The sequence below is a fragment of the Choristoneura fumiferana genome, chromosome Z (genome assembly GCF_025370935.1).
Source record: "Choristoneura fumiferana chromosome Z, NRCan_CFum_1, whole genome shotgun sequence".
Taxonomy (NCBI): domain Eukaryota; kingdom Metazoa; phylum Arthropoda; class Insecta; order Lepidoptera; family Tortricidae; genus Choristoneura; species Choristoneura fumiferana.
In genome coordinates this window covers 21,427,508-21,451,756 of record NC_133472.1, presented here as the reverse complement: position 1 = coordinate 21,451,756, position 24,249 = coordinate 21,427,508, and the positions used below count along the sequence as shown (strand labels likewise).

Here is a 24,249-nt window from a genome sequence, read left to right as displayed (position 1 = left end):
GCCACTGAGACGAGATCCGCGCAAAAAAAAAAAGAAATCACTATGGTTCCGATGTCGAAATAACAGTGAAAGTCATTGTTAGAATTACCAAAAATCATTCTAAAATGGTGAGCATTAGCAATATTAGTGTCTAAAAAATCTCCCAGTGCAGTATTTTCATAAGATAAACATTTTTCAGTTTATTACACTGGAAAAGGTTGCTTTCAGGAGAGCTTAACCTGAGGTTATGACATTACCTTCTGCGTTTCTTTTCAGAATAAATTAAAATCATCACAGAGAGACAAAGTGAAGAAGTTTGTCGCCTTCACTCAGACTAGTGAGAGTACCGCGATATACTGCCTCACTCAGAACGACTGGAAGCTGGACCTCGCTAGCGACAACTATTTCCAGAACCCTGAGGCGTACTATAAAGATCCTGTCAAAGCCTCCGTCGACAGAAAGAAACTGGAGCAGTTGTTCAACAAATACAAAGATCAACAAGAGAATGACAAGATTACTGTTGATGGAGTGATGAAGTTCCTTGAAGATTTAAACCTTAGCCCTGAATCTATACTAGTACTCATCATTGCGTGGAAATGTAAAGCTGCTGTCCAGTGTGAGTTCTCTAAAGATGAATTCTTAACTGGACTCATGGAACTGGGTGCAGACAGCATAGACAAATTAAAATCAAAATTAGCTACACTTGAAACAGAAATTAAAGATCCTAATAAGTTTAAAGATTTCTATCATTTTACTTTTAATTATGCCAAAAACCCAGGTCAGAAGGGGCTAGAACTAGACATGGCAATAGCCTACTGGAATATAGTGCTGCGTGGAAGATTTAAATTCCTGGATGCATGGTGCAAGTTTCTTACGGTATGTTGTACTTTGATGTATTAAGGAAAATCATCATATCTTTGGTATTTCAGGGCTGAATATTTTGGCCATCATAAGTAATTACTAGAGATGCAACGGATATCCGGCCAGTATCTGGTATCTGGCCTATCCTGCCACTATTTTACTATTTGGCCAAATACCAGATAGTTGCGTACTATCCGGCCAGATACCGGATGGTAAAAAACTTATAGTTATGATTAAAAACTGGTATATATTTATGAATTTATCAATTATTCCCATCAGTTTATCATTCTATGGGGCTGTTTCACCACCCATTGATTAATTTTAACTGACAGATAAATGTGATACCATCTCGCGTCTATTCAAACAAAACAATCAGAAACAACATCATATTTATCCGTCAGTTAAAATTAATCAATGGGTGGTGAAACAGCCCCTAAGGTAATTAATTATACTGTACAAGTTGCAACCTGTACGGAGTGTTATGCGCATGTTTGAATTACCTTTATTTAATTGTATGTAAAACTAGGCCAAATATCTGGCTATCCGGCCAATGGTCCCGCCGAATATCCAGTATCTGGCCAAACCACTATCCGTTTCATCTCTACTTATTACCTATTTAAGGTAAATACTTTTGCTGAAGCAATGGGGTTCTCTTATTTTTGTTTATTTTATTGTATGGTCTTTGTACTTTTCATGATTTTGGTGATGTGTAGGGAATATGCAGGGAACCAAAATTTTCTTTTAAATGACTTAACATTATACGAAACTGGAATACAATATAATACATAAAAAATATAAGTTAAAAAATTAGGAAGTGTTTGTATTCCATCTCTTTTTAGGGAAATGAAATTCAGTGTAATTCAGGATTTAAAACAATCTTCATAGTTTTAGATTAAAAAAAAATACTTGCATATGCCCTGCTTCCACACTAGAAACCATAATTTGTGAAACAACTTTGACAATTTATTTTTACAAGTAACGCCACATTCAGGGTACCTGACCTGACCAGTGCTGTTTGTGTCAATATTAAAATTAATTCTTTGGCTACCAGTGGTATTTATTATGGATTTAATTAATTAATTTACTTTGCAATGTAAGATCATAGAAGGAAGTGCAAATACTAACCAATAACAATTATAAAGTGCCTATTTTGTTTTCATTGGCATTTATTTAAACCTGTTGTATCTACAAAATGATATTATGGCCTTTATGACTAACCAAGATCATGTTTAAGTCATGTTTGGTCATGTCAAAGATCCACATTACATTTTAAAATGCACCAGAATAGTATGCAGCCTGAGCCTTAACTCTGTAAGTGTATGTAACCAAGTTGACAAAGTTTTTAAAACACATCATCATACTGAACTGAACAATCCATTTGTCTCTACAAATAGCTTAAGTAAGTTAAGTAATCATTCAATAATAAGCAAGTTAAGTAATCATTTCCAAGTAAAAAATTTAATCACACACAATATGGCAGCCGGCTGTAAGCTTACAAAAATTGGCAGTTTAGTATATAACAGTGACAATTGCAACAATTATATTCCCGAATTTCTACAAAAATTCCACTTAGCAAACCGGCACTGATTATCAATATTGGCTGCATCACTATTTCATTTCATCTAACCCTTTAACTGTTATTTACTTGTCAAGCTTGTCATATGGAATATGGTTTTTAGTATAATCCCATGAACCAGTCTTGGTTTACTTGTAGGGAATTCAAAACTGGTTTTTGATGTATGGAGAAAAACCGAAAACCGGGTTTTCTCCATACAATAAAAACCGGTTTTGATTCCCTATTTACTTGTACATCATCCACTGCACAAATCTTGTCTTGCCATCCATAGCATCAATTTACTGAAAATTCCCTAAGAGTAGAAGAAGTAGATGGATAATTTTCGAGATAAAATGAGTGTTCCCAGTTTTGTAGTTTGGCAAAATTATATTAACAGATTTAGGGGCTATTTCACCACCCATTGATTAATTTTATTTGAAGGATAAATGTGTGCAGTCTCTGCCTATTTGAACAAAACAAACAGAGACGGCATCACATTTATCCATCAAATAAAAATCAATGTATGGTGAAGCAGGGGGTTAAAGTGCATTAATTTCAACTTTATTTACACTCAGACTTTAAACTATATATTATATGTATTATATGCCTACCTAATTGTTGGCAATAAACACATTTTCTTTCTTTCTTTCTTTCAAACTATAAGTAGCTATACTTTAGGACTTTTATTTTGTAACACTCCTCACCTGTGTTGCCTAAGCCAAATATATATTTTTTTTTAATGTTAATTTATTGTTATCTTTAATGGTTTGAATACTTTTGTTGCTTTAGGAAATGGTGTTTACCATAATACCATACTGATGATTAATTGGTACTTAGAACTGATTATTGTGTATTTAATAAAAACATAAACATTGAGCTCTTGCTAAGTTCTGTTTATGTATTTGCATTACTTGTTGCTGCTGTTAAATATTATTTTATTACTGAATCACTCTGCTACACGATAATCCAAACCAGCTATTACACCCTGTATGGAATAACTTCTTTAAATAAGTTTGGTTTTTCTTTAAAAGTGCCTCCCCAGCTCCCCTGGCAGTAATAAAAAAAAAACTCTATTATTCATCTGTCCATTTACACTTACAAGTATTTGTTAGTTGTTACCATTGCCTTTTGCATTTGATGCCAAATAAAGATTAATTAAGCACATCCACATCTAGCTAGTTTTTTTTGTCATTTAGCCATGGCAATGAAATCCAGAATGAGCCGTGGTAGCCTAGTCGTTTGACCTATGGGCTATGGCCTCACAAGCAGAGGGTTGTGGGTTCGAGCCTGGGCTCTCATATCTACTTTCTGACAATTTATGTTCAAAACCAATAAACTAACAATAACATTTGAAATTTACCATGAGTTTTAAGGTGACGGAAAACATTGTGAGGAAACCTGCATATCCCTGTAAAGAATATAAATCTTGTGTGTGAATGTTCAGGAATCATCATCATCATCATCATCCCAGCCTATATATACGTCCCACTGCTGGGCACAGGCCTCCTCTCGGAATCAGAGGGCCGGAATGTTCAGGAATGTTCCAACTTAAAATCATGAGTTGAACTATTTCATTTTGTATTGTTATAAAAATCATCTCTTGCAAGAGCTTAATAATATTATATTTATTTGTCTCAATACATGTTTTACTGTATGCTAAGAAAAATATCCTAAATGTATAAGGCTTAAGCGAATTTAAATGCATAGAACCTAATTATGTCTTACTATATGGGCATTTAAATTTTTTGCTGTAACACATGTGTCATTTTAGAATATGAAATTTTGCCTTGCGAATAATTTACGTTTTGTACCTACTATGTTTTTTAACTAATTCTGCATGCAAAGACGTCATGATAAGCTTTTTTCCCAATCATCATCATATTATTTGTTAATAAATAATGTTTTAGCTAGAATGCTCTATAAGTCTTGCTGCAAGGCTGCAACGTAAACAGTCGAATCACGTCGACGTTGGTGCTGTCGACCAACGCATTCGCTGCCATTAAACACATGTATTGTAACACTCACAGCGCACAGCTCCCGCATCCCGCTTTTTTGGGAAAATATCCTCTGAGTTAGTTAAGGGTATAAATTGCCTGTCCCAAATGTCATCAAAATCTTCTACAAGAAGTAGATTTTCCAGGGATATTCCAAATTACGAAAATTAATATGTATGAATTAGATTTAACCGATTTTGCCTACGAATAAATATTCTCTGGAACCGTAATTGCTAGCAATGAACGCTTCGATTGTGATTCCATTTGTAGCATTTACGCAAACCAACTAACAGCACAGTAATGACAACGTAACACTCACACTCTCATACACAACGCTGGCCCGCGTAAGAGTCGGCGCCGCCCCCTTGCGACAAGCGTAGGGCGATATTACAATGCGTGCGAAGATGGCATTATGCAGAATTAGACTAAAATACATAGGCTTGCTTACGAGTTTATTTTTTTATTGAATGTTTTAAATACAACAATGAAAATAAATAATCTTTGTTATTACAATTACAGCAGGTGATGATAAAATCACTACATAAAATGTTCATACTGATGCCGACATAAACAATTGGCTATTTGGTTTGAACTTCAGAATAAAAATGTAAACAAAATTAGAATAGTATATTGTACAACATGAGCATAAAACGAACCATTTGAACCGAGCCAGTACGGCGAGGGTGGATAGACACGTCGAGGGAAAAACGGGTTTAAAACTAGTATTACACTCTGCTTTTCACTTCGATTGACACCTGATTACAAACGCCTTAGACGAAGATTTTAATTTTACTAGTGCATACTAGAGCATAAAAAGTAATTTTATGTCGCCTAGATCCAGCATAAATACGAAGTTTACGAGCATGACAAGTGAAATAGTAGATTGTACAACAAGAGCATAAAACGAGCTATTTTACCGAAGACGGTCATATAGACACCCGAGCCGGTACGGCGAGGGTCGATAAACATGTCTAGGGGAAAATGTGTTTAATGCTTGAGTTTTACACTCTGCTTTTCACTTCGATTGCGAGGAGATGAAATAACGACAGTGGAAACATTGTTCGCTTACTAAGTACCTTTTATTTTCTTCTGGCTTCGCCGCATGTTATAAACTCGCACTCGTATCTCAATGGCCCTTATCATGATACAGCTGCATTAAACACTATTGTAATACTTAATGCATAATATCATCCTTCAGACTAGAAAAAAATATATTTTATTTGAGCAAATCACGTGAGAGTTATTATAATCCATGGAAAAAATAATCTTAGTTACATGTTGCATAATACTTTCCTGGGTCGCCAAGTATGGTGTTTTAAATATTTATTTACTTACATATGAAAGGTGAGTCCTGTGTTTTTCATATCTGAGTGGCTTCTACACCACTTCACACAACACGACGGCATATTTTTGAAATTGATTCGAGCACAAACATAATCTCAAACTTGATCGAAATTTTCCACGGACTCAAGTTTTGCGGCCGAACTGGCGCGACGCGCGGTAGATATTTTTAACCCCGCCCGTCGCGGTAGACATTCCGCGGAATGGTTTTTCGGGCTTAGTTACGTTTCCAGAGGATATTTATTAGTAGGATTTTGCTTACAAATTTATAATTCAAGTTTCCTGTGGTTTCAGTTACGGATATTATTAGAAATTGTTGAAGGAAAATACACCGGAAAATAATACGGCTGGCTGGAATCTTTTTACAAGCTTTTATTTAGTTTCACCTGTCTCGTCTGTCTGTCTGTAATCAAATCTTGCAAATTAAATTTGACCAACTTCCAGTAGTCAGATTGACTTGAAATTTGGAATACTTCTGTAAATCGCGTGACAATACAATAATCTAGTAGTGAAGTGACATCCTAGTAGTCCAGCCAGGATGTTCTCCGCAGGACGGAACTCTAAAGGTTAATAGCATCGACTTGAAATTTGGTATGCAAATGTAGTTTGGGTGACAATGCAAGTACAGTCAGCAAAAAAGCTTGTATTAAAAATGAAATTTCTATGGTTAGGTTATTTTATTATATCTTGACTCATTTAGGGTTTTGGAGGTCTAAAACATCCCTGTAAGAAATATTTTTTTTACTTTTTGAAAGTAGGATTTTAAATTGTAGGTTTTTCTAATTTGTTTTGATGACTAAATAAATAATATTGCATTGTAGCACTGTAATCGTCAATCCAATGTAATAACTTTTCATATTCTTGCCCATGCCCATGAATTGCACATTTTTTCACAATGTTTTAAGAGTGTTTATACCTGCTGTGCTGGCAACGTTGCATTTTTGTTCGTTTTTCTTGATTATTTCATAAAAATTAAATGAAAATTAATAATGTTGTCTGATAGAACCCTTCTTAATATATACGTTAATGTGTCTACTCCAATAATTATTCATAATGGACTTTTATATTCCTTAAAAACGAATTAATGTTTATGACCGGTTTAACCCTCTTAAGTTTTAGTATTTTTGGGCAGAATTAAATGATTAGGTGCAGTCACCAGCACCAATATCTGACACACCAAGCGTGCATAAATATCTGATACGACTCTATTTCCAGGGCCGGATAGACGTGTCAGATATTTTTGCACGCTCCGCTGTGGCAGATATTAATGCTGGTGACTGTACCTAGCTACATAACAGTACCTATGGAAATTTGAGATTTACCGCGTCGCGCAACTGCGAGCATTTTTTCTCATTTGATTATTGAGCGGCCGAGACGTTTGCCGCACCGCACAGCTGTTGCCTGGCAGGAGAGGAAACGCAGTGACCAAAGAAAACTAACTGCGGTGCGGCGCGGTTTGCCCTGCTGCCAGCTGACTCCCAGTTTACGGCCTTAATGCCACGCTGAACTGTATTTACGGATTTTAAAATAATTACCAGCCAACTACAGTCAAAGTAGCGCCTGGCATAAAAATGATTTTCGAAACAAGACACCTTTGTTATTCGTTGTCTGTTCTATTTTTTTCAATTTCCATGAATCCAGCTCAGCATAATTCCCAAAGTTAAATATGGTTTCCTTGGAATATTTTCGCATCGCATATGCTATCAACTAGTGAAGGATGTCCCCTGTCCCACGTCAATTTTATACCAGCCAGTCTTTATGCGCACATAGACGTCGAGTTACGGAGAACAATACCTATAATAATATGTATATTTATAACCCTATACATAATCAGTGTAGAGTTTTTGTTATACAAAAACTAAATAAAACAATATGCTGTTTCAGGAGCACCACAAAAGGTCTATTCCTAAGGACACTTGGAATCTTCTTTTAGATTTTGCTACGCAAATCGACGATGGTATGAGTAACTACGATGCGGAGGGAGCCTGGCCAGTGCTGATCGATGACTTCGTGGAATGGTGTCAGAAACAGGGGCTGACCGGCGAGGGCCTGCAGGCGCTGGAGCCGGCGTCTGGCTAGCTGGCGGCGCCCGCGCGCGGCGGGGGCGGCCGGGGCGCCTCGCCCCCGCCGCGCCCGCGCCGCCCGAGCCGCCCGAGCCTGCGCAGCTGCCTACGGATACTGACCACCTCCGTGATTTTGCTGCTGACTCGCTTTCTCATCTACGGTTTGGAGCTGTGTACCGTCGAGTGGATCGCGGTTATAATCGTATTCGAACTATGTGGCTGATACAATTGAATTGTAAGCTAATCCAAAAAGATATTTTATATTACATTTTATAGATGATTGTCCTGTTTTAAAATATTTAAGATAACAAATACCTATGTAGAGACATAGATTTAAAACCTTAAGGACTCTGTTGTAAAGTTTAATAGTCGCTCTTCCTTATACAGCTCTCTCGATAGCTAAGAAATCTGGGTTAAAACAAATTTGATGTTCTATTAACAATTTCTAAATTAGAAGGGTGCCCTCTTAATATAATTTTTAACTTATATATACTTAATGATTTGTAGGTGGACATTACATCTCTGCTTTGCTCCTATGAGCAATCTTTCTTTTTTTCTACTGAGCCTGTCCCTTTTGCTGTGCTGCAACGGACACTATTAGTAAAACCTTTGATTTTTATGTGAAGCTTGACATGTTTTCTGTAAAGATTATATTACACTTAGGGGCTGTTTCACCATCCATTGATTAGTGTTAACTGGCGGTTAGGTGTGATGCCGTCTCTATTTGTTTTGTTCGAATAGACGGAGACGGCATTACATTTAACCGTCGGTTAACGCTAATCAATAAATAATGAAACAGCCCCTTAATGTAATTTTTATTTCATTATTTGTGTATGTTTGCAGTACCAGTTTTTTTTTTATATATGTTTAGGTCGATAATTCACGCCAACCGATAACGGTTTTAAGATATCATACTACTCAAAAGAAAATACATCACACATACAGTCATTCATTAATTCATCATACAGCACTTGGAGTTTTATCGGTAAATTGAAAATAAAAAAAAGTTTTGCTTTTTTATCTGAATGCATTTAATGCAACAATAAGTACCTATTCATTTCTTTCTTTCTTTCTATTTTTATTGTATGATACCGCATTAATAAAACCCTATCTTTCACAAAGAATATTAGAAATTCGTAATGATATTTATTTATATTTCCATTTTACCAATAAATCTCAATGGGCCCCTGTTTTCTTTTGAGTATAAAATATTTTTTTAATTTGTATTATGATCGACAAAAATGTTTTTAAGTAATAGACCCATAAACACTGCTAATATAAAACCGTTAGAACCAAGGAAAAGAAAACAAAAAGTCGAAGGAAAATCTATTAGATGGATTTTCGCATTTACATACTACACATGCACTATGGTAATATATTATTTTTTCTGTCGTAAAAATGCTATTATAAGGTTAACTTATAATAAAAAGCAACCTAACCCAATTTCAATAAGGAATTTTTGATACTTGTTACCTGGGGTGTCAAATTCGTTCTTTGCGATTTTCTGAGCCTGTTTCAGTATTTTCTGTTATTTTATGTGACAGGGATATGTGGTATCTGTCTCTTTGTTTTATTCGATTAAACAGAGCTGACAACACAGACTTATTCTGTCAAATTAGGATAATGAATGAACTTAACAGAGAATGGTGTAACAAGGGGTAAGTTTGTATTAGTTCCTCGAATGTTCGCATCATCATTTAGTTTTTAAAATCATATATTCTTTGTTTCACTCACAGTGTGAGTTCCATCTTATACAATATGTTCCTAAAACCATCGTCAAGACTAATAGAACAGCTGATGGGCTAACAGATTAAGCAAATTTGACTGTAGTGAAAATGGCATAGTTTTCAAAGTCAAAGTCAAAATATCTTTATTCAATTTAGGCTATAACAACCACTCTAAATCTACCACCGGTACGGAAAAACCTCTGTTGAGAATAATCCGCCATGAAACTCAACGAGATCTTTTTTTAAACAGATTTACAATATTATTAAATGATATCTATACATCATAAGTATTTAACACAACTTTATTTTTAACACAGTAGGTTCGCTATTTGAAGGGATCGCTAATGCGGATCAGAATTATTTCCAAATATCCCTGTCCATGATATAATCATTAACTTTATAATACGCCTTAGATGTTAATGTATTCTTGGCAATAGATCTGAATTAGATGTTAATGTATTCTTGACAATAGATCTGAATTTTGTAACCGTTTCATTTGTACTTAATATTTTTTGGAATTTTATTATAAAAATTTTGAGATATTAGCACTTATAAAATTCACGGTATTTGATACTTCATACAAAAAATATATTTAATAAGTATTTAAATTTGTAAAGGTGGCACTCTAAAAACTGACGCAAGTTATCAAGTGATTTTTATAAAAGAGCCATAATCTCGAAAACTGCCATTTTCATTAGGATCAAATTTGCTTAATCTGATAGCCCAGGGGTCTTCAAACTTTTCAAGGACCACACTGCACTTAATGTAATTCGTGCGGGCCAGGACTTTGGCTGGTCATGGGGGTAATACATTAGTTAGTAGTCTTCAGGGGGTACCTAGATACGAGTAACGCACAAGGAACGCACTTGGTGTTGATTATGTTCATGAGTGGCTATCTATGATTATGACCAATTACCGTCAGTAGCGGGTCTCATAAAACTAATTACTAGTTACTTGTAGCTTTATAAAATCGGACCCTATCGCGGGCCGGACCGTGGGCTCTCCCGCTTTCTTTCCGCGGGCCGGATTAGAGGGGCTCGCGGGCCGTAGTTTGGCAACCCCTGTGATAGCCCATCGGCTGTTCTATTAGCCCTTTAAGTCATGAGGTTGGTTTTAGAACAAGTCATTGAGACGCCTGAGTACTAGGTATTATAGGTATTAACTGTTTAAGTTGGCGTTAGTTATTTGAGAGAGTGCTTTGTCCTATCGGGTACCGTTGGCAACTACCTAAAAGATAATAATAATAGTAAAATAATAATCTGGCACATGCTTACAAGAAAGCGCACTTATGTTTAATGTTTACCCGTCAAAACCGGAGTTCTATATAATTTTTTCGGTTCTTCGGCATAAGGCCACTTGTTCTATGCACGAAATCCTTTTCTAAATCGATAAGTTAAATATTTTTGAGTGCCTACTATGGTAACATAGTAGAGTGAGTCTAATTGTACTTAAAATATACTGAACAGTAAACATAAAATACGCATTTCTAAGGAAAATTTACAATCTTATCATGCGCAAACACAATACTTGTCTGCTTGCGGTCGCTAACGAAACGAACTTGATCTAGCTAGCCGGTTATCTTATCACACTGCCGCTGCATCCCGCTGCGGTGTGCGGGGCTACAAAATTCGCCCTTATAAGCTAGATACCGGCGGAGGCGGAGCGGTGCGGCGCGGCGCGGAGGCGGGACCGGATGTAATATTCTACCTAACGTGAAAGAGGCCACACAAAATGCCGCTCCACGCTTGTTTCCCGCGCGGTATTCTGTGTGCCCTTTGTCATGTTAGCTCGAATATTACAACCGGTACAGCCTCCGCGCCACGCCGCACCGCCCCGCCACCGCTCTCTGTGTGTGTCAAGTCAAGCTATATTGTACCGTAGCGTGCGCCGCAGCCTCGCACAAAGTTGCGCAGTCACGTTATACCTGAGGATTTTGTATGCAAATCAAGATCCTAAGTCAAAGTAAAAAACCGCGGTACCTACCGGCCGCCATTCTCATGTGCGAAGCAGTGTGATATGGTGATATGCTTGATACCTTGAACTAGTGTGAAATATGTCGAGCAATTTATACTTTAATATTCTTTTCGTATGACGGTTCGTTATTTTCAGAATAACCAGGTTAACTAGTTTTAAGCAAAAGGACAATTTGTTGTACAGTGAGGGCTATCGCGTATGAATTCACCACTAGAGGCGCTAGTGTAGCGTGAGGTCTCCGAAATGTCAAATCTCATAGTTTTTGGGTGAGCTACGCGGGTTTATTTATAATTAGAATCATTTTGTGAATATTTTGCAAAATCTGAAATTAATTATGGCAAATATGCGTTCCGGGGCAATGAATGTCTGTGTTTTGAGACAGTTTTGTCTTTCGGAAACCTTTGTCCTCCCTTTTTTCCGAACAAAACGGGGACTATGCAACACTGTGACATGCTCGATATTTTTATGGTATGGTTTTAAGGTATATTAAATATGATTTTAATCTAAACTTTGTTTTCACGCCCGTAATAACAGACTTTGAAAGCCATACTTAAAAACCTCACGCAACAGTGCGCCATCTAGTGAAACAAAAAACGATAGCCCTCATTGACGACTTACCCGATTAATTTGTATTAACATGTTTATGCAAATTTCCGTAAAGTCTTTTAGCAACCTTTAATATTAAAAGCTATGCCTGGATGGATACCTCGAGCAATAATAAAAAAAGATAACGGCTCGAGGCTCAAAAGTCGTCGTATCTGCTACTAAGGAAAGGAAATCTTATTTCTAATATTTCTCGACAGTTTAACACTAATATTGTTCCGTGACGAAAAATCGTACTACCTAGTATAGGTTCTATTTTGAAGATAAATTGGCGACTTCAACCGCACGTTATGGTTGTTATTGGGTTGAGATTGAATGTATCTATTGTATGGTGTTGTATTGACGCAGACAGCATTTAACTTTGGATTTGTATGAAAGTTATTATTGATCGAAGCCTGGACTGAAACTGGCCGTACCTACTCGTATCTTGCCGTACTGGTTCTCCGACAAATGTTTACCAACGCTAAGAATCTTAAATGATTTATCTTTTGACATTTTGGTTTTATCTACCTGAAGATTTGTAGATCGTGCACTTGTGCCCATATGTAAATAAATACACCACCAGCCATTGAGTAATAAGGTTATAGACAAATAAGGGATTATAAAGTTAGATCCGATTATAGGGCACCCTTCCGAGGTTTTTTGTTCGACTTCTTGGTAATTTTAGATAGATTGCGCTGCAAGAGTATAAAATTCAAACTGTAAATATGTATATAATTATTAATTAATATTACTTGTTTTATTGTGTAATACTTAAACTTTATTAATTAATCTTCCAAGAGTCCTAAACTGCTAACAACCTTTAGAGCTACAACTTATGACTATGACGAAGATAGTTTACTGCGTACCACGGACCTGTGTTTAAGTGGATGACGCTAGTCGACTTACTTCGTGTCAAAAGTTGGGTTAGACTAAAGTTAGTCATCCAGTCAGTTTGCCACGCGATCACTACATTTTAGATAAAGAAAATTTATTTAAACAGTTCTCATTCCCTTCACGGTGGTTCCCTGGTCTAACCCGATAAGTTGAAATAATTGACTGTTGAAAAAAGAACACTATAATGTAGAACTATAAATTCGTTTTTTTTTTCTTGAATCATTTGTTCGAGTTTTTCGGTCTGAAGGGAACCCTCGCACTGTGCTTAGGCTTAGATCATCCACTTCAAAATAAGTCCGTGCTAGGAACAATGATGATGATCGAAATAAACGTGTGTTGATTTCACGAATTAGTTAAAAATCAAAATAGAAGACAACTAGCAATACCTTGTACAGATACAGTCAACATTAAAAAGATATGTCGGAGTATAGACAAAGCATAAAACCCCATTTAGACCATGCTAGAACTTGCATGCAAGTTTCACTATATTGCGGTATTTGTTTGATCATCTGAATTGTCCTTTAATAGTCTGCGATCATAGACCTATGGACTGGAGATATCTACAAAATACGCGTGCATACCTAAACATGTCGCATAAAATGGCGCTCAAGGGTTGTGCTATCGATTTTGAGACCAAAATATTTGATATCGATATTCGAATTATTAGCGGCTAATACTTTGAGCAGCAATTGATCCTATATCAAATAAAGCCGAATATGGGCAATCAGGAGAAAAAATCCGTGTAGTTTTGAAAATTGGTACAGTTATACCTTCCAGATGAACATACTAAAAGTCCTCAAGGGTGCAAAGGGGGGAGGGCTGTACTAAGGGTGCAAGGGGGCTTGAACGTACCCTTTTTTGGATTTTTGCTCATAAAATTAAATTCAGCACCAAGTCCAAAGTTTTCTCTCGTCTAGTCTCTCCCGCCTACTAAAGGGTCAGCAAAATATCTCGCATTACGAGTATTACACTTACACCAAAGCACACAAGAGTGGCTGGGTAACGAAATACATCCTGAAATGTGGGGTTGGAAGCGAGGAGTTGATGAAACCTTCGAGCCAATTATCAACACTGGTCCTCCAGCTTCTGGCATCGTACTTACTTACATTTTTTGTCGCCGCAAAAGTGCTTGCACTGGAAAATATCGATGTTGAAATAGAAAAGCCGGTAGTAAATGCAGTCTAGTATGTTTTGGCTGCTTGGGTTCATGCACAAACGGCCTACCTGTGGATGTTATAGAAGGAGAAGACTGTAATATCCATGTAGAAAACGAGGAGTAGGTAACATAATAAAGATGAACTAATTTACCTTTTTCTATTTTTAATAAAATTTTAAAACCTACTTCGTTCTTCATTTCTTAAATCGTCTATATTATCGCCTTGTTAACTTAAACATCCCGTATCTCCTAAATTATTGATCGTAGAGCAAAAATGAATATGACCAAATTTTTAGAAACTTTTGTCCCAAGTAATTATAATGCTATTCGTACAAATATTCGAGATATGAGCAAAAATCTAAAAAAGGTACCTTCAACCCTCTCTTAGCACACCCACCACCCTTGAGAACTTTTCGTATGTTCATCTAGATACTGCAAGGTATAACGGTCCTAATTTTCAAAACTACACGGATTTTTTCCGCTGATTTTATTAATTTTCTCACCCTACAAATGGTATCAATATTTTGTCTTTTTGGAAAAATCAGTTTGAAATTTACTTTGTTCCTAATTACTTTGACTGCATATCAATAATATACCAGGAGACTGGTAATATAACATTCGTTTAGAAATCATAAGGGGTAAAGGTATCTCGAAATCAGTAGTTATGTACTGAACTATTGATGATAAGGAAAAAATTAAATACGTGTAATTAAAAAAAATAGGTTTATTAATTACTTTGCAATGTCTATTAACTTAACAGGAGGTTAGAAAAATAACAGCAAATAAAACATTTTTTATTATGGCCACAATAATCACAAGTTTTTTTTTTATTGCGAGTGAAAAGTAGAGATGCAACGGATATCCGGCCAGTTACTGGTGACCGGCTTATCGGGCCACTATTTTACTATTCGGCCGAATACCGGATAGTTGCGTACTATCCGGCCGGATACCGGATGGTAAAAAACTTAGTTATGATTAAAAACTGGTATTTATTTATGAATTTATCAACTATTGACATCAGTTTATTATTCGAAGGGGCTGTTTCACCACCCATTGATTAATTTTAACGGACAGATAAATGTGACACCGTCTCGCGTCTATTCAAACAAAACAAACATAAACGACATCATATTTATCCGTCCGTTAAAATTAATCAATCGGTGGTGAAATAGCCCCTAAGTTAATATACCTACTCTACAAGTTCCAACCTGCACGGAGTGTCTTGCGCATATTCGAATTAGCTTAATTTTCTCAAACATGCTCGGAAATGTATGCGTTAATATCACGAAATAGAGACATGAAGTTTCTCATTTATGGCTGCCTACCACCTCCCTACATAACTTCTTGGCCTAGGCCATGAAGTATGTATGAAAATCCATTATTGTCCGCTGCTCTAACTTTTTAAATTTGCTTACTAACATTAAACTGACAAAAGAAAAATTACAAACAGCCAACCACCACTACTCTGTAAGTATTTGCGATGCGATGCGACGGACGGACGGACGGATGGATGGATGGACGGATGGATGGACGGATGGACGGATGGATAGTGGGTGGATGGATGGACGGACGGAAGGATGGACGTACGGAAGGACGGACGTACGGAAGGATGGGCGGACGGACGGACGGATGGATGGATGGACGGACGGACGGACGGACTGATGGACGGACGGAAGGATGGATGGATGGACGGACGGACGGACGGACGGATGGATGGATGGATGGATGGACGGACGGACGGACGGACGGATGGATGGATGGACGGATAGAAGGACGGATGGATGGACGGACTGTTGGACGGACGGACGGATGGACGGAAGGACGGACGGACGGACGGATGGATGGATGGTTGGATGGATGGATGGATGGACGGATGGATGGACGAACGGACGGACGGACTGATGGACGGACGGACGGATGGACGGAAGGACGGACGGACGGAAGGACGGACGGACGGATGGATGGATGGATGAAATATTTCCTCACATTGTTTGAGAAAAGCACTATACAAGCCTCGGCCAGAACAGGGATTGCTGGACTCGTTTTATCCGGCCTCGTCTACGACTCGGCCGTCTACCCCGAACTCGTCCATCAATCCCTTACTTCATGGCCTCTGCAGTAATGTACTATTACTTGTAACTAGGCCGAATATCCGGCCAACGGTAACGCCGAATATCCGATATCCGGCCAAACCACTATCCGTGTCAGCTCTAGTGAAAAGCACCTGCCAAAAATGTAAATATGGTGTTCAAAAAATCCTGTACGATAATTTAAACCACATTAAGGCTACTGATAACTAATACGATACAAGTGGAGAAACGTAACCAAACGTGCAAATGAAAGCTAGGCTTGTTTCAGAGACTTGCACGAATTAAGTAGCGCGTGATTACTTTGTGCTGACTAAATTAAGCAACAACAACGTTTTAAATGCCCTTTATTTGTAAAACAACGAAAATAATACAAGATTTTTTAAATTTACGTATATCATCAACTATCTCATGTTACAAATTTTTCAGGGAATCTGTAAAATTAGAACAGCCATCAGTCAACAACAGTTCATTACAGTTCTACTTTTGTCGATATTCAGCACAACACTAAAGAAGATTGTCAATTTTACCAAATTGAATAGAACCAAAAATTACGTTAAATGGTGACAAATCTGCATATCTTTGATGGAAATGATAAAAGCTTACGAAAATTAATTATCATTATGTAAATATTACCATGAAATGGCACTATTTGATGGAATAACGGCAACTAATCTACAAAGAATCAAAAACGGTTGATTTCTCGTTTTCCTAGAAAGACACTGTTCTATTGAACACCAAGTCATATTGCGTTTGCATCACTTGATGTCCACAAGACGAAACCAAATTTAAAATTATTTTTATAACGCTACGCTCGCTCGGCTCGCACATTGTGGTCACAATTGGACCTAACACAAATCTATGGTCATTCGATTCGATTGGATTCCAATTATAACGACGTACAGTAACAGGTCGAGCATTAACAGGCCGAGCAAAAATTTGGACACCCTAATAATGCACGTCCTAATATTGTACGACTTGATAATTCTAATCCAAAATGAGTTCGTTATCAGGTCGTACAGTGATGGCTGAGCAGTATAGGGTCGAGCATTACTGGTCCCCGGTCAAATCACTCAGTTTAGCCTGTACCACAGTATATATAATAGTACTGCCTGCACTATCACTCTGCAAAGCGGCTTGCTTTCATCACGAAGTGCAGCATCCGGCCAAAAAATGGTCGTAACAAGTATGACTAGAAGTATAATTTTGATAGTGTTTTATGTGGCGATTAACCTTAACAGTGATCACAAAATTCTATATTGCTCTCGTGTCTGACATTTTTTAATGCGCAAATTGTCTCCACGTGGTTTCTGGAATTTTACTATCAAGTTGCAAAAACTACAACAATCGTACAACGTCCCTCTCAAGAGAGTTTACTTTGACACTGGCGAAATTGTCCTATTAATTAGGACAGAAAAGCCATATTTTAAAAGAGAAGAAGAAGAGATTTATGTGTTTCCAGCAAGTAGCCATTAGTCAAAATACCACGCACAGGAATTATCACGCTAACAAACACGAGTAATATTTACCTCGACGTTTCGGCAACATTACAGTGGCCGTGGTCACGCGTGACCACGATCACAGGGCGGCCACGCCATACAAAATACGCGTTCTTGAATCTACATAGGCACGACGACGTCTGTACACGCGTCAATGTGTGCGTAAGACACACAAGCCTGACTATCGCAAAACCCTAGTACTATAGGGTATGCAGGTAAGGCTTAGATGTGTAAATAAATGTAATCGTTAATCATATATTTTTATTTAAACCTACATAAAATGTGTCTGTCTATGTATTTAAGCATTATTATTTTAAATTACAATAAATATATGACTACAAACTTGAACGAATTATTCGGTACCTAATTAGTTATTTTATGTATAATCGCGATACTTTTAGAAAGCATTATTTATTTACAAAAGGAAGTAGGCAGGGTAGGAACCTCTATTTCTCGCGCGCCCACTGACAAGTTGGCGCTTGCTCGCGGACTCACGGCCACCAAGCCGAGCAATGAACTGCCGGCGCGCGGATTTCACGGAAAATTATGTGACTTTGTACGAGCGACAAATTATTAGAATATGATTGATTTACGAGTTTTTAGGAAATAAATACAAATGAATGTTTTATAAATTAAAGTTTATTGTTGTAATCATTTGAGACCTTATTAATTAAAGATTACTTACACTAAAATATTTCCTTTTAAAGGATTTGTCTCTGAACATTCGATTGTTAAATCGTATGTAATATGTAATTATTGCTCCCGAACTTAGTGCAGTGCGACGGTGCGACCGACATACTCGTACATCGCGTTGCGCACCCGACTGCTTTCCTGCGGTTTTCCTGCAATCTGCGCTTGAGAGGTGGGGTAACTCGAACCGGTGCGGGGCGGAGCGTGGCCATTCTGTACGTCAGTACTATTATATATTCTGTGCCACGATTTACTGCAGGGCTACTACGAAACTCGAAGTTCGTATCGTACAGTCCCTCTCGCTCTCATATTTAATAGTATAAGAGAGGGACTGCATGACACGGACTTCGAGTTTCGTAGTAGCCCCGCTGCAGGCGTTGTGAGTGAAGTGTTAAATAAGTTGCCAACAAACAAAATTTCTTCCGACCAACACCATTTCTTTGCTTTGTACCAACTTGATCTTGTAAACCAGCCTTATGTCTGCTGTCAACGTTGACAGATTTGTCTGTTTGACAGTGATTGATACCATATTCGTATCGTAGACTATTCGTCTATCTATCTAAGAATAAAATATTTTGGGTGCCCTTCGGTGAAAACTTCCACGAAACTAAATTAAAGCACCTTTTTTAAAATGTCCATTCGTTTAGGAGGCGCTCTTAAAGAACTCCGAATTCATCTCTGTCAAACGAGTAAGCAGTCTGCAGGCGTGAGGTATGTATGCTTGATTACATAAACTGTTTTAAGGACCCTGCTACGAAAAGTGGTCACCCGTATTTTTTTACTGGTTTCAGAGAATTTATTCAGCAAAATTATGTCAAAATCAAACATGACAATCCTGGTTTCCCCATACTGATTCGTGAGTGCAGTGGCATCCAACCCAGAGTGTGGGCTCGTTATGGTAAGTACAAAATCACACTACAGAAATGCTACTATTAGTCCGATAAACACTAATTTCAATTTCTTACATTGAATTTGGGAATGCAAACTAATAGTTCAAGTGTCCAGTGTCCTGACATTAAAGAACATAAGTTTGTGCCCAATTTACATTCCCTGACTGAAAAAAAATTAGGATGTAAAAAAATTGCCCAACTTTTTAATTTTTGTTTGGTTTTTTTAAGTTGTTTTAATCTTTGAGCCATAAAAGTAACAGTGAGTCATAGCAGGTCATACTAAATATTTTAACATTTTTTATGGGGATCTGCTGCAGACATTGAGTCAATTTTTATCTTACAAAAGAGAGCAATTAGAGCAATTTATAATTTGAAGACGCATGAATCTTTAAGATCTTTTTTTAAGGAAACAGGAATTCTAACCCTGCTGTTGCTTTATGTTTATGAAATAATCATGTATGTAAGGAAGAACATATGTGATTTTCCCACTAACGTTGATAAGCCAAAGGCTACTAGAAACACAGGGAAGCTTAAAGTTCCATCTTACAGACTGGCTAAAACCAAAAAGTCGTTTCTGGGAAATTGCAGATGTTTTTATAATAAAATTCCAAAAAATATTATAAATGAAATGGATACAAAATTCAGATCTATTGTCAAGACATATGTAAGACGTATTATAAAGTTAATGATTATATCATGGACAGGGATATTTGGAAATAATTCCAATCCTCATTAGCAATCCCTTCAAATAGCAAACCTACTGTGTTAAAAATAAAGTTGTGTTAAATACTTGTGATGTATACATATCATTCAATAATATTGTAAATCTGTTTAAAAAAAATATACCTTGTTGAGTTTCTCGCCGGATTCTTCTCAACAGAGGTTTTTCCGAACCGGTGGTAGATTTTTTTTTGACATTCAAAAGTTGTTATAGCCTAAATTGAATAAAGATATTTTGACTTTGACATGTTAAAGCAGCGTTTCCACCAATAATTTGCGAGGATGTGTTTTTTGTTAACCAATAGAAACACTTCATTTACACATCCTCCCACAGCACGTCTCTGGTGGAAACAGCTGAGCAGTGAGGCGAGGTAAATGAAGGGTTTCTATTGGTTAATGAAAACTGTATTCCTCGCAACACATCCTTGCACATGTCTGGTGGAAACGCTGCTTAACCCTTTGACCGCCATGGTTGGTAAAATACAACAGCTGAAAAAAGTGCCATAATGGCCATGATGGCATTTCGTGGCGCATATGGCACGATTTAGAGAAAAAAAAATTTTGACCGCTGTGGTCGACCGTGACGGTTAAAATTTTAAAGTAAAAGGAGAGTGGAATGGTGCAGACATTTTGTGTTGTAATTTCAATTTTTTTATGGATACTGAACAAAGCTGTATGCTGCCATTTACTGTACTTTTTTAGCATTACAACAATAAGGTATAATTTGCTAGCTAAAGCAACTTCATTTCATATTAATGCCAACAATAAGATGTGAATAATTAAAAACAATTTGGTTCCAGAAAAGGGTCGCGAAGAGATGATTTCACTTTGTGACTTTACTTGTGACCAGGTTATGTGTGCTATTAGGCAATTGGCTAAATAAAGCAAAAGAAGTAAAATTTTCATTCTTAAAATAATGTAGTGTTATTTTGTTTCTAATTATACTAGAATTGTATAGCAAGTAGTTAATATGGTAAATAGTAATATTCAATTCTCATGGGTGCCCCTTGAAATGTCGACCAACTATTTATCGAATTTCATTTCATCATAAACAGTTCATAGAATATTTAATACAAATATTTTCTTTTGGAGTAATTTCACGTCATCGACTATTCATTACATATTAAAACAATTATTAGAACAACAGTACTAGAATTATTATTTGTTTAAAAATACATTTCATCAACTATTCATGAGACGGAACCACTAAATATTGCTGTTTATTTCTTCGTCATATTATTATAAAACACCAGAAAATAGGTTAGGTTAGAACTACGACCTTAACAAAAATGAATTGTTACCAAAAAAGTAGGTTAGGCTAGAACTGCAACCCCCAACAAAAATAAACCCAAACCAGAAAAGTAGGTTAGGCTAGAACTGCGACCCCAACAAAAATAATTCGCTACCAGGAAAACAGGTTAGGTTAGGTTAGAACTGCGACCCAAACAAAAATAAATCGCTACCAGAAAAGTAGGTTAGGTTAGAACTGCAACCCCACCAAAAATAAATTTCATTCAAAGAAGTATGAAATAATAGTATATGAAATGAAGTTCTGCCAAATAAACTAGGTATCTATTAAATAATATTTCGAGAAATTAACGATCGGTGATTTAAAAATACTAATTTTAATCATTCGAGGTAATGAATATTCGATTAATGAAAAATAGGAAACATTGACTTTTAACCGATTCGGTAAATATTTTGTCGACATTTCAAGGGTAAACAAATTCTCATATAAACTTAGAACCCTTTTCCATGATAGAACATATAATATAGCTACCACATAAATGTACACTAATAATTACCTTGGTTAACTTACAATATGGTACAAAATCAATTGAAATTGTAAAAGTATTATTTGTTTTTAAATTTTATCCGTCCACGTAGTATTCGTATGGCTAACCCGCGGGAACCAAGCCATTTTCCGGGATAAAAACTATCTTATGTCCTTCTTTAGGACTCGCTATCTGTATACCGATTTATTTAGATGAAAATCAGAGGTTTAAATGTGATTGAGTAACAAACATCCAAACATCTTTACAAACTTTCACATTTATAATGTTAGTAGGATGATTCCTTTTGTAGTACTTAAATTGGTGGGGCCTGAAAAAGTGTTAAGTAAGTAATGTAGCAAATATTGTCAAAACTTGTAAGTGATTCCATTGTACTAATAAGTCATTCAAAGTCTTTTTAGGGTTCCGTAGTCAACTAGGAACCCTTATAGTTTCGCCATGTCTGTCCGACGGTCTGTCTGTCTGTCCGCGGGTAAGATCAGAGACCGTTAGTACTAGAAAGCTGTAATTTGTCATGAATAATACATATCAGTCACGCCGACAGTGGTACAATAAAAATCATTTTTAGGGTACCTCCCATAGAAGTAAAGAGGGGGTGATTTTTTTTTCTCGACTAACCCTATATTGTGGGGTATCGTTAGATAGCTCTTTTAAAACCATTGAGGGGGTTGCTAAGACAATTTTTCTATTCAGTGATCTGTTTCCGAAATATTCAACTTTAAAGTGCAAATTTTCATTGAAATATTTTTATATAAATACCTATATCAAATTTACAAGGAAAATTATAGCGGCTAAGATTGCTTGAGAATTATTAGTAGTTTTGGAGTAAATAGCAGCCTAAGGTATAAAATATACCTAAACTTGGCAGATTCAGTACACAATACGAAATCCTTAGAAAAATATTATTTCATTTTTTCGTAATGCCTACGGAACCCTATCCTGGGCGTGTACGACACGCTCTTGGCCGGTTTTTTTAAACTTTGAGTAGTACAAATGAATTGTTATTAATTTCAGAAAGGGGAGTGGAACACAGCACTTCACTGACAAATTTGTCAGCAGGTGATGTCTTGTCTGCTGTAAAACAACTTATAAAGTAGTTTTTGTTTCATTCAGTGAATGTAGCAGCACAGAAAATAATAAATATTTAATGTAATTAACGTTTTTTATTTGAAACCCACATTCATAATCTTCAACTTTAATATTATATTTAATCTGGCTCTATTGGGTAATTGCGCTGGTTTGCTGACTTTGCTGTCCAGTTCCACTTTTCGTCCATCTGACTGAGCTGCTACAAACAAGTGCATAAAATTGGAATACAAACCAACCTTCCCGCGCATTTACTTACGTACTTGTTGCAATCCATAATGTCTAAGCAACAGTTTAGTCAACATAAAAATGTGATTTTAATAGTAGACTACAAAAAAAAAGGTAGTGGCCGTCTCAAATCTGTGCTCAGCAGACGTGATCGCGCCAGAAATAGATAATTGTGCAACAAGAGAGCAAAGTCGTTTTTTGGTGCGAGTGTTGATTTTGAATCCCGAGTAAGCGAAGGATTGTACAATTGAATCACAAGCGACAGCGAGTGATTCTAGGTTAGAATCCCGAGATCAGCAAGGGATTTAAACACACGAGATGCAAAAAAAACTTTGGTCTCGTGTGACACATACAACTTTTCACCTCAGCAGCGAGAACATTTAATTTAAATTAAGTAAAGGTTTATATAAAACCACATATATTTAGAAGTAAAAAAATATCAAAAACTAAAATATAATCCGATTGTTAAGGAATAAATATAATACTTACATAATCATATTTAAAACTTTTTCTTGAAAATGATTCATACAGTCGCCATTACATCTTTAAAAAGTCACTTAAGAATGCCAGACAACGATCAAAAGTCTCCGGTAAGTAGACAGGCTTTGAATATGGAACGAAAAAGTATCCAGTGTAAAAATAAACCTTCAAATATGATTTTATTACGATTTCTATTGTTTGAAACATGAATATAAATGGATTACTTGCAAATTCTTTCAATTTGACAAATATTTGATCCAACTTTAAGAGATAGGCCGTATACGGAACGATTTTATTTAAAAAAAACACAAGAGCAGCGGCTATCGTTCAACGAGGCTGCATACTTTATTAAAAGAGTTGGAAAATTGTAACATTTCGGAAATATTTCGCTGTCATATAGTTCACTTTGTTTTTTTTTTATTTCACCTCGTGTTTTTATTTTTCAATTTGTCCTTATTATAATTAATTCATTATTAACATATTTTTAATGCTAAAAGTCAACACAGTTTTTTTTTATTAGGTTGGTATAATGCTTCTTGCATGATTAAAAAGTAAAAAAAAAAACTTGAAAAAGTAGAATTGAGCGGGATATTCGTTCATTTATGCTCGTTTTGTTTGCTAATTTATCTTTGTAGTTTTTTAGTTTA

The 24,249-nt window shown here is 36.4% G+C and overlaps 2 protein-coding genes across 3 annotated transcripts; both read left to right on the top strand.

Annotated features, from left to right (window-relative positions):
- On the top strand, window positions 1-7,842 carry SCCRO (defective in cullin neddylation 1 domain containing SCCRO). The gene is made up of 3 exons (XM_074092716.1): window positions 1-107; window positions 256-855; window positions 7,615-7,842. The coding sequence occupies exons 1-3, from the start codon at window positions 105-107 to the stop codon at window positions 7,807-7,809; spliced, it is 798 nt and encodes a 265-aa protein (XP_073948817.1). The 5' UTR covers window positions 1-104; the 3' UTR covers window positions 7,810-7,842.
- A 10,930-nt stretch (window positions 7,843-18,772) lies between these two features.
- ND-B8 (NADH dehydrogenase (ubiquinone) B8 subunit) lies at window positions 18,773-22,961 on the top strand. Of its 2 annotated transcripts, none has more exons than XM_074092748.1 (3): window positions 18,773-19,116; window positions 19,197-19,303; window positions 20,816-22,816. In XM_074092748.1, the coding sequence occupies exons 1-3, from the start codon at window positions 19,037-19,039 to the stop codon at window positions 20,896-20,898; spliced, it is 270 nt and encodes an 89-aa protein (XP_073948849.1). In that variant the 5' UTR covers window positions 18,773-19,036; the 3' UTR covers window positions 20,899-22,816. The 2 variants fall into 2 exon arrangements, with proteins under 2 accessions (XP_073948849.1, XP_073948843.1); XM_074092742.1 differs by lacking the exon at window positions 20,816-22,816 and adding an exon at window positions 22,823-22,961 and having other exon boundaries at window positions 18,788-19,116.
- The last annotated feature ends 1,288 nt before the right edge of the window (window positions 22,962-24,249 follow it).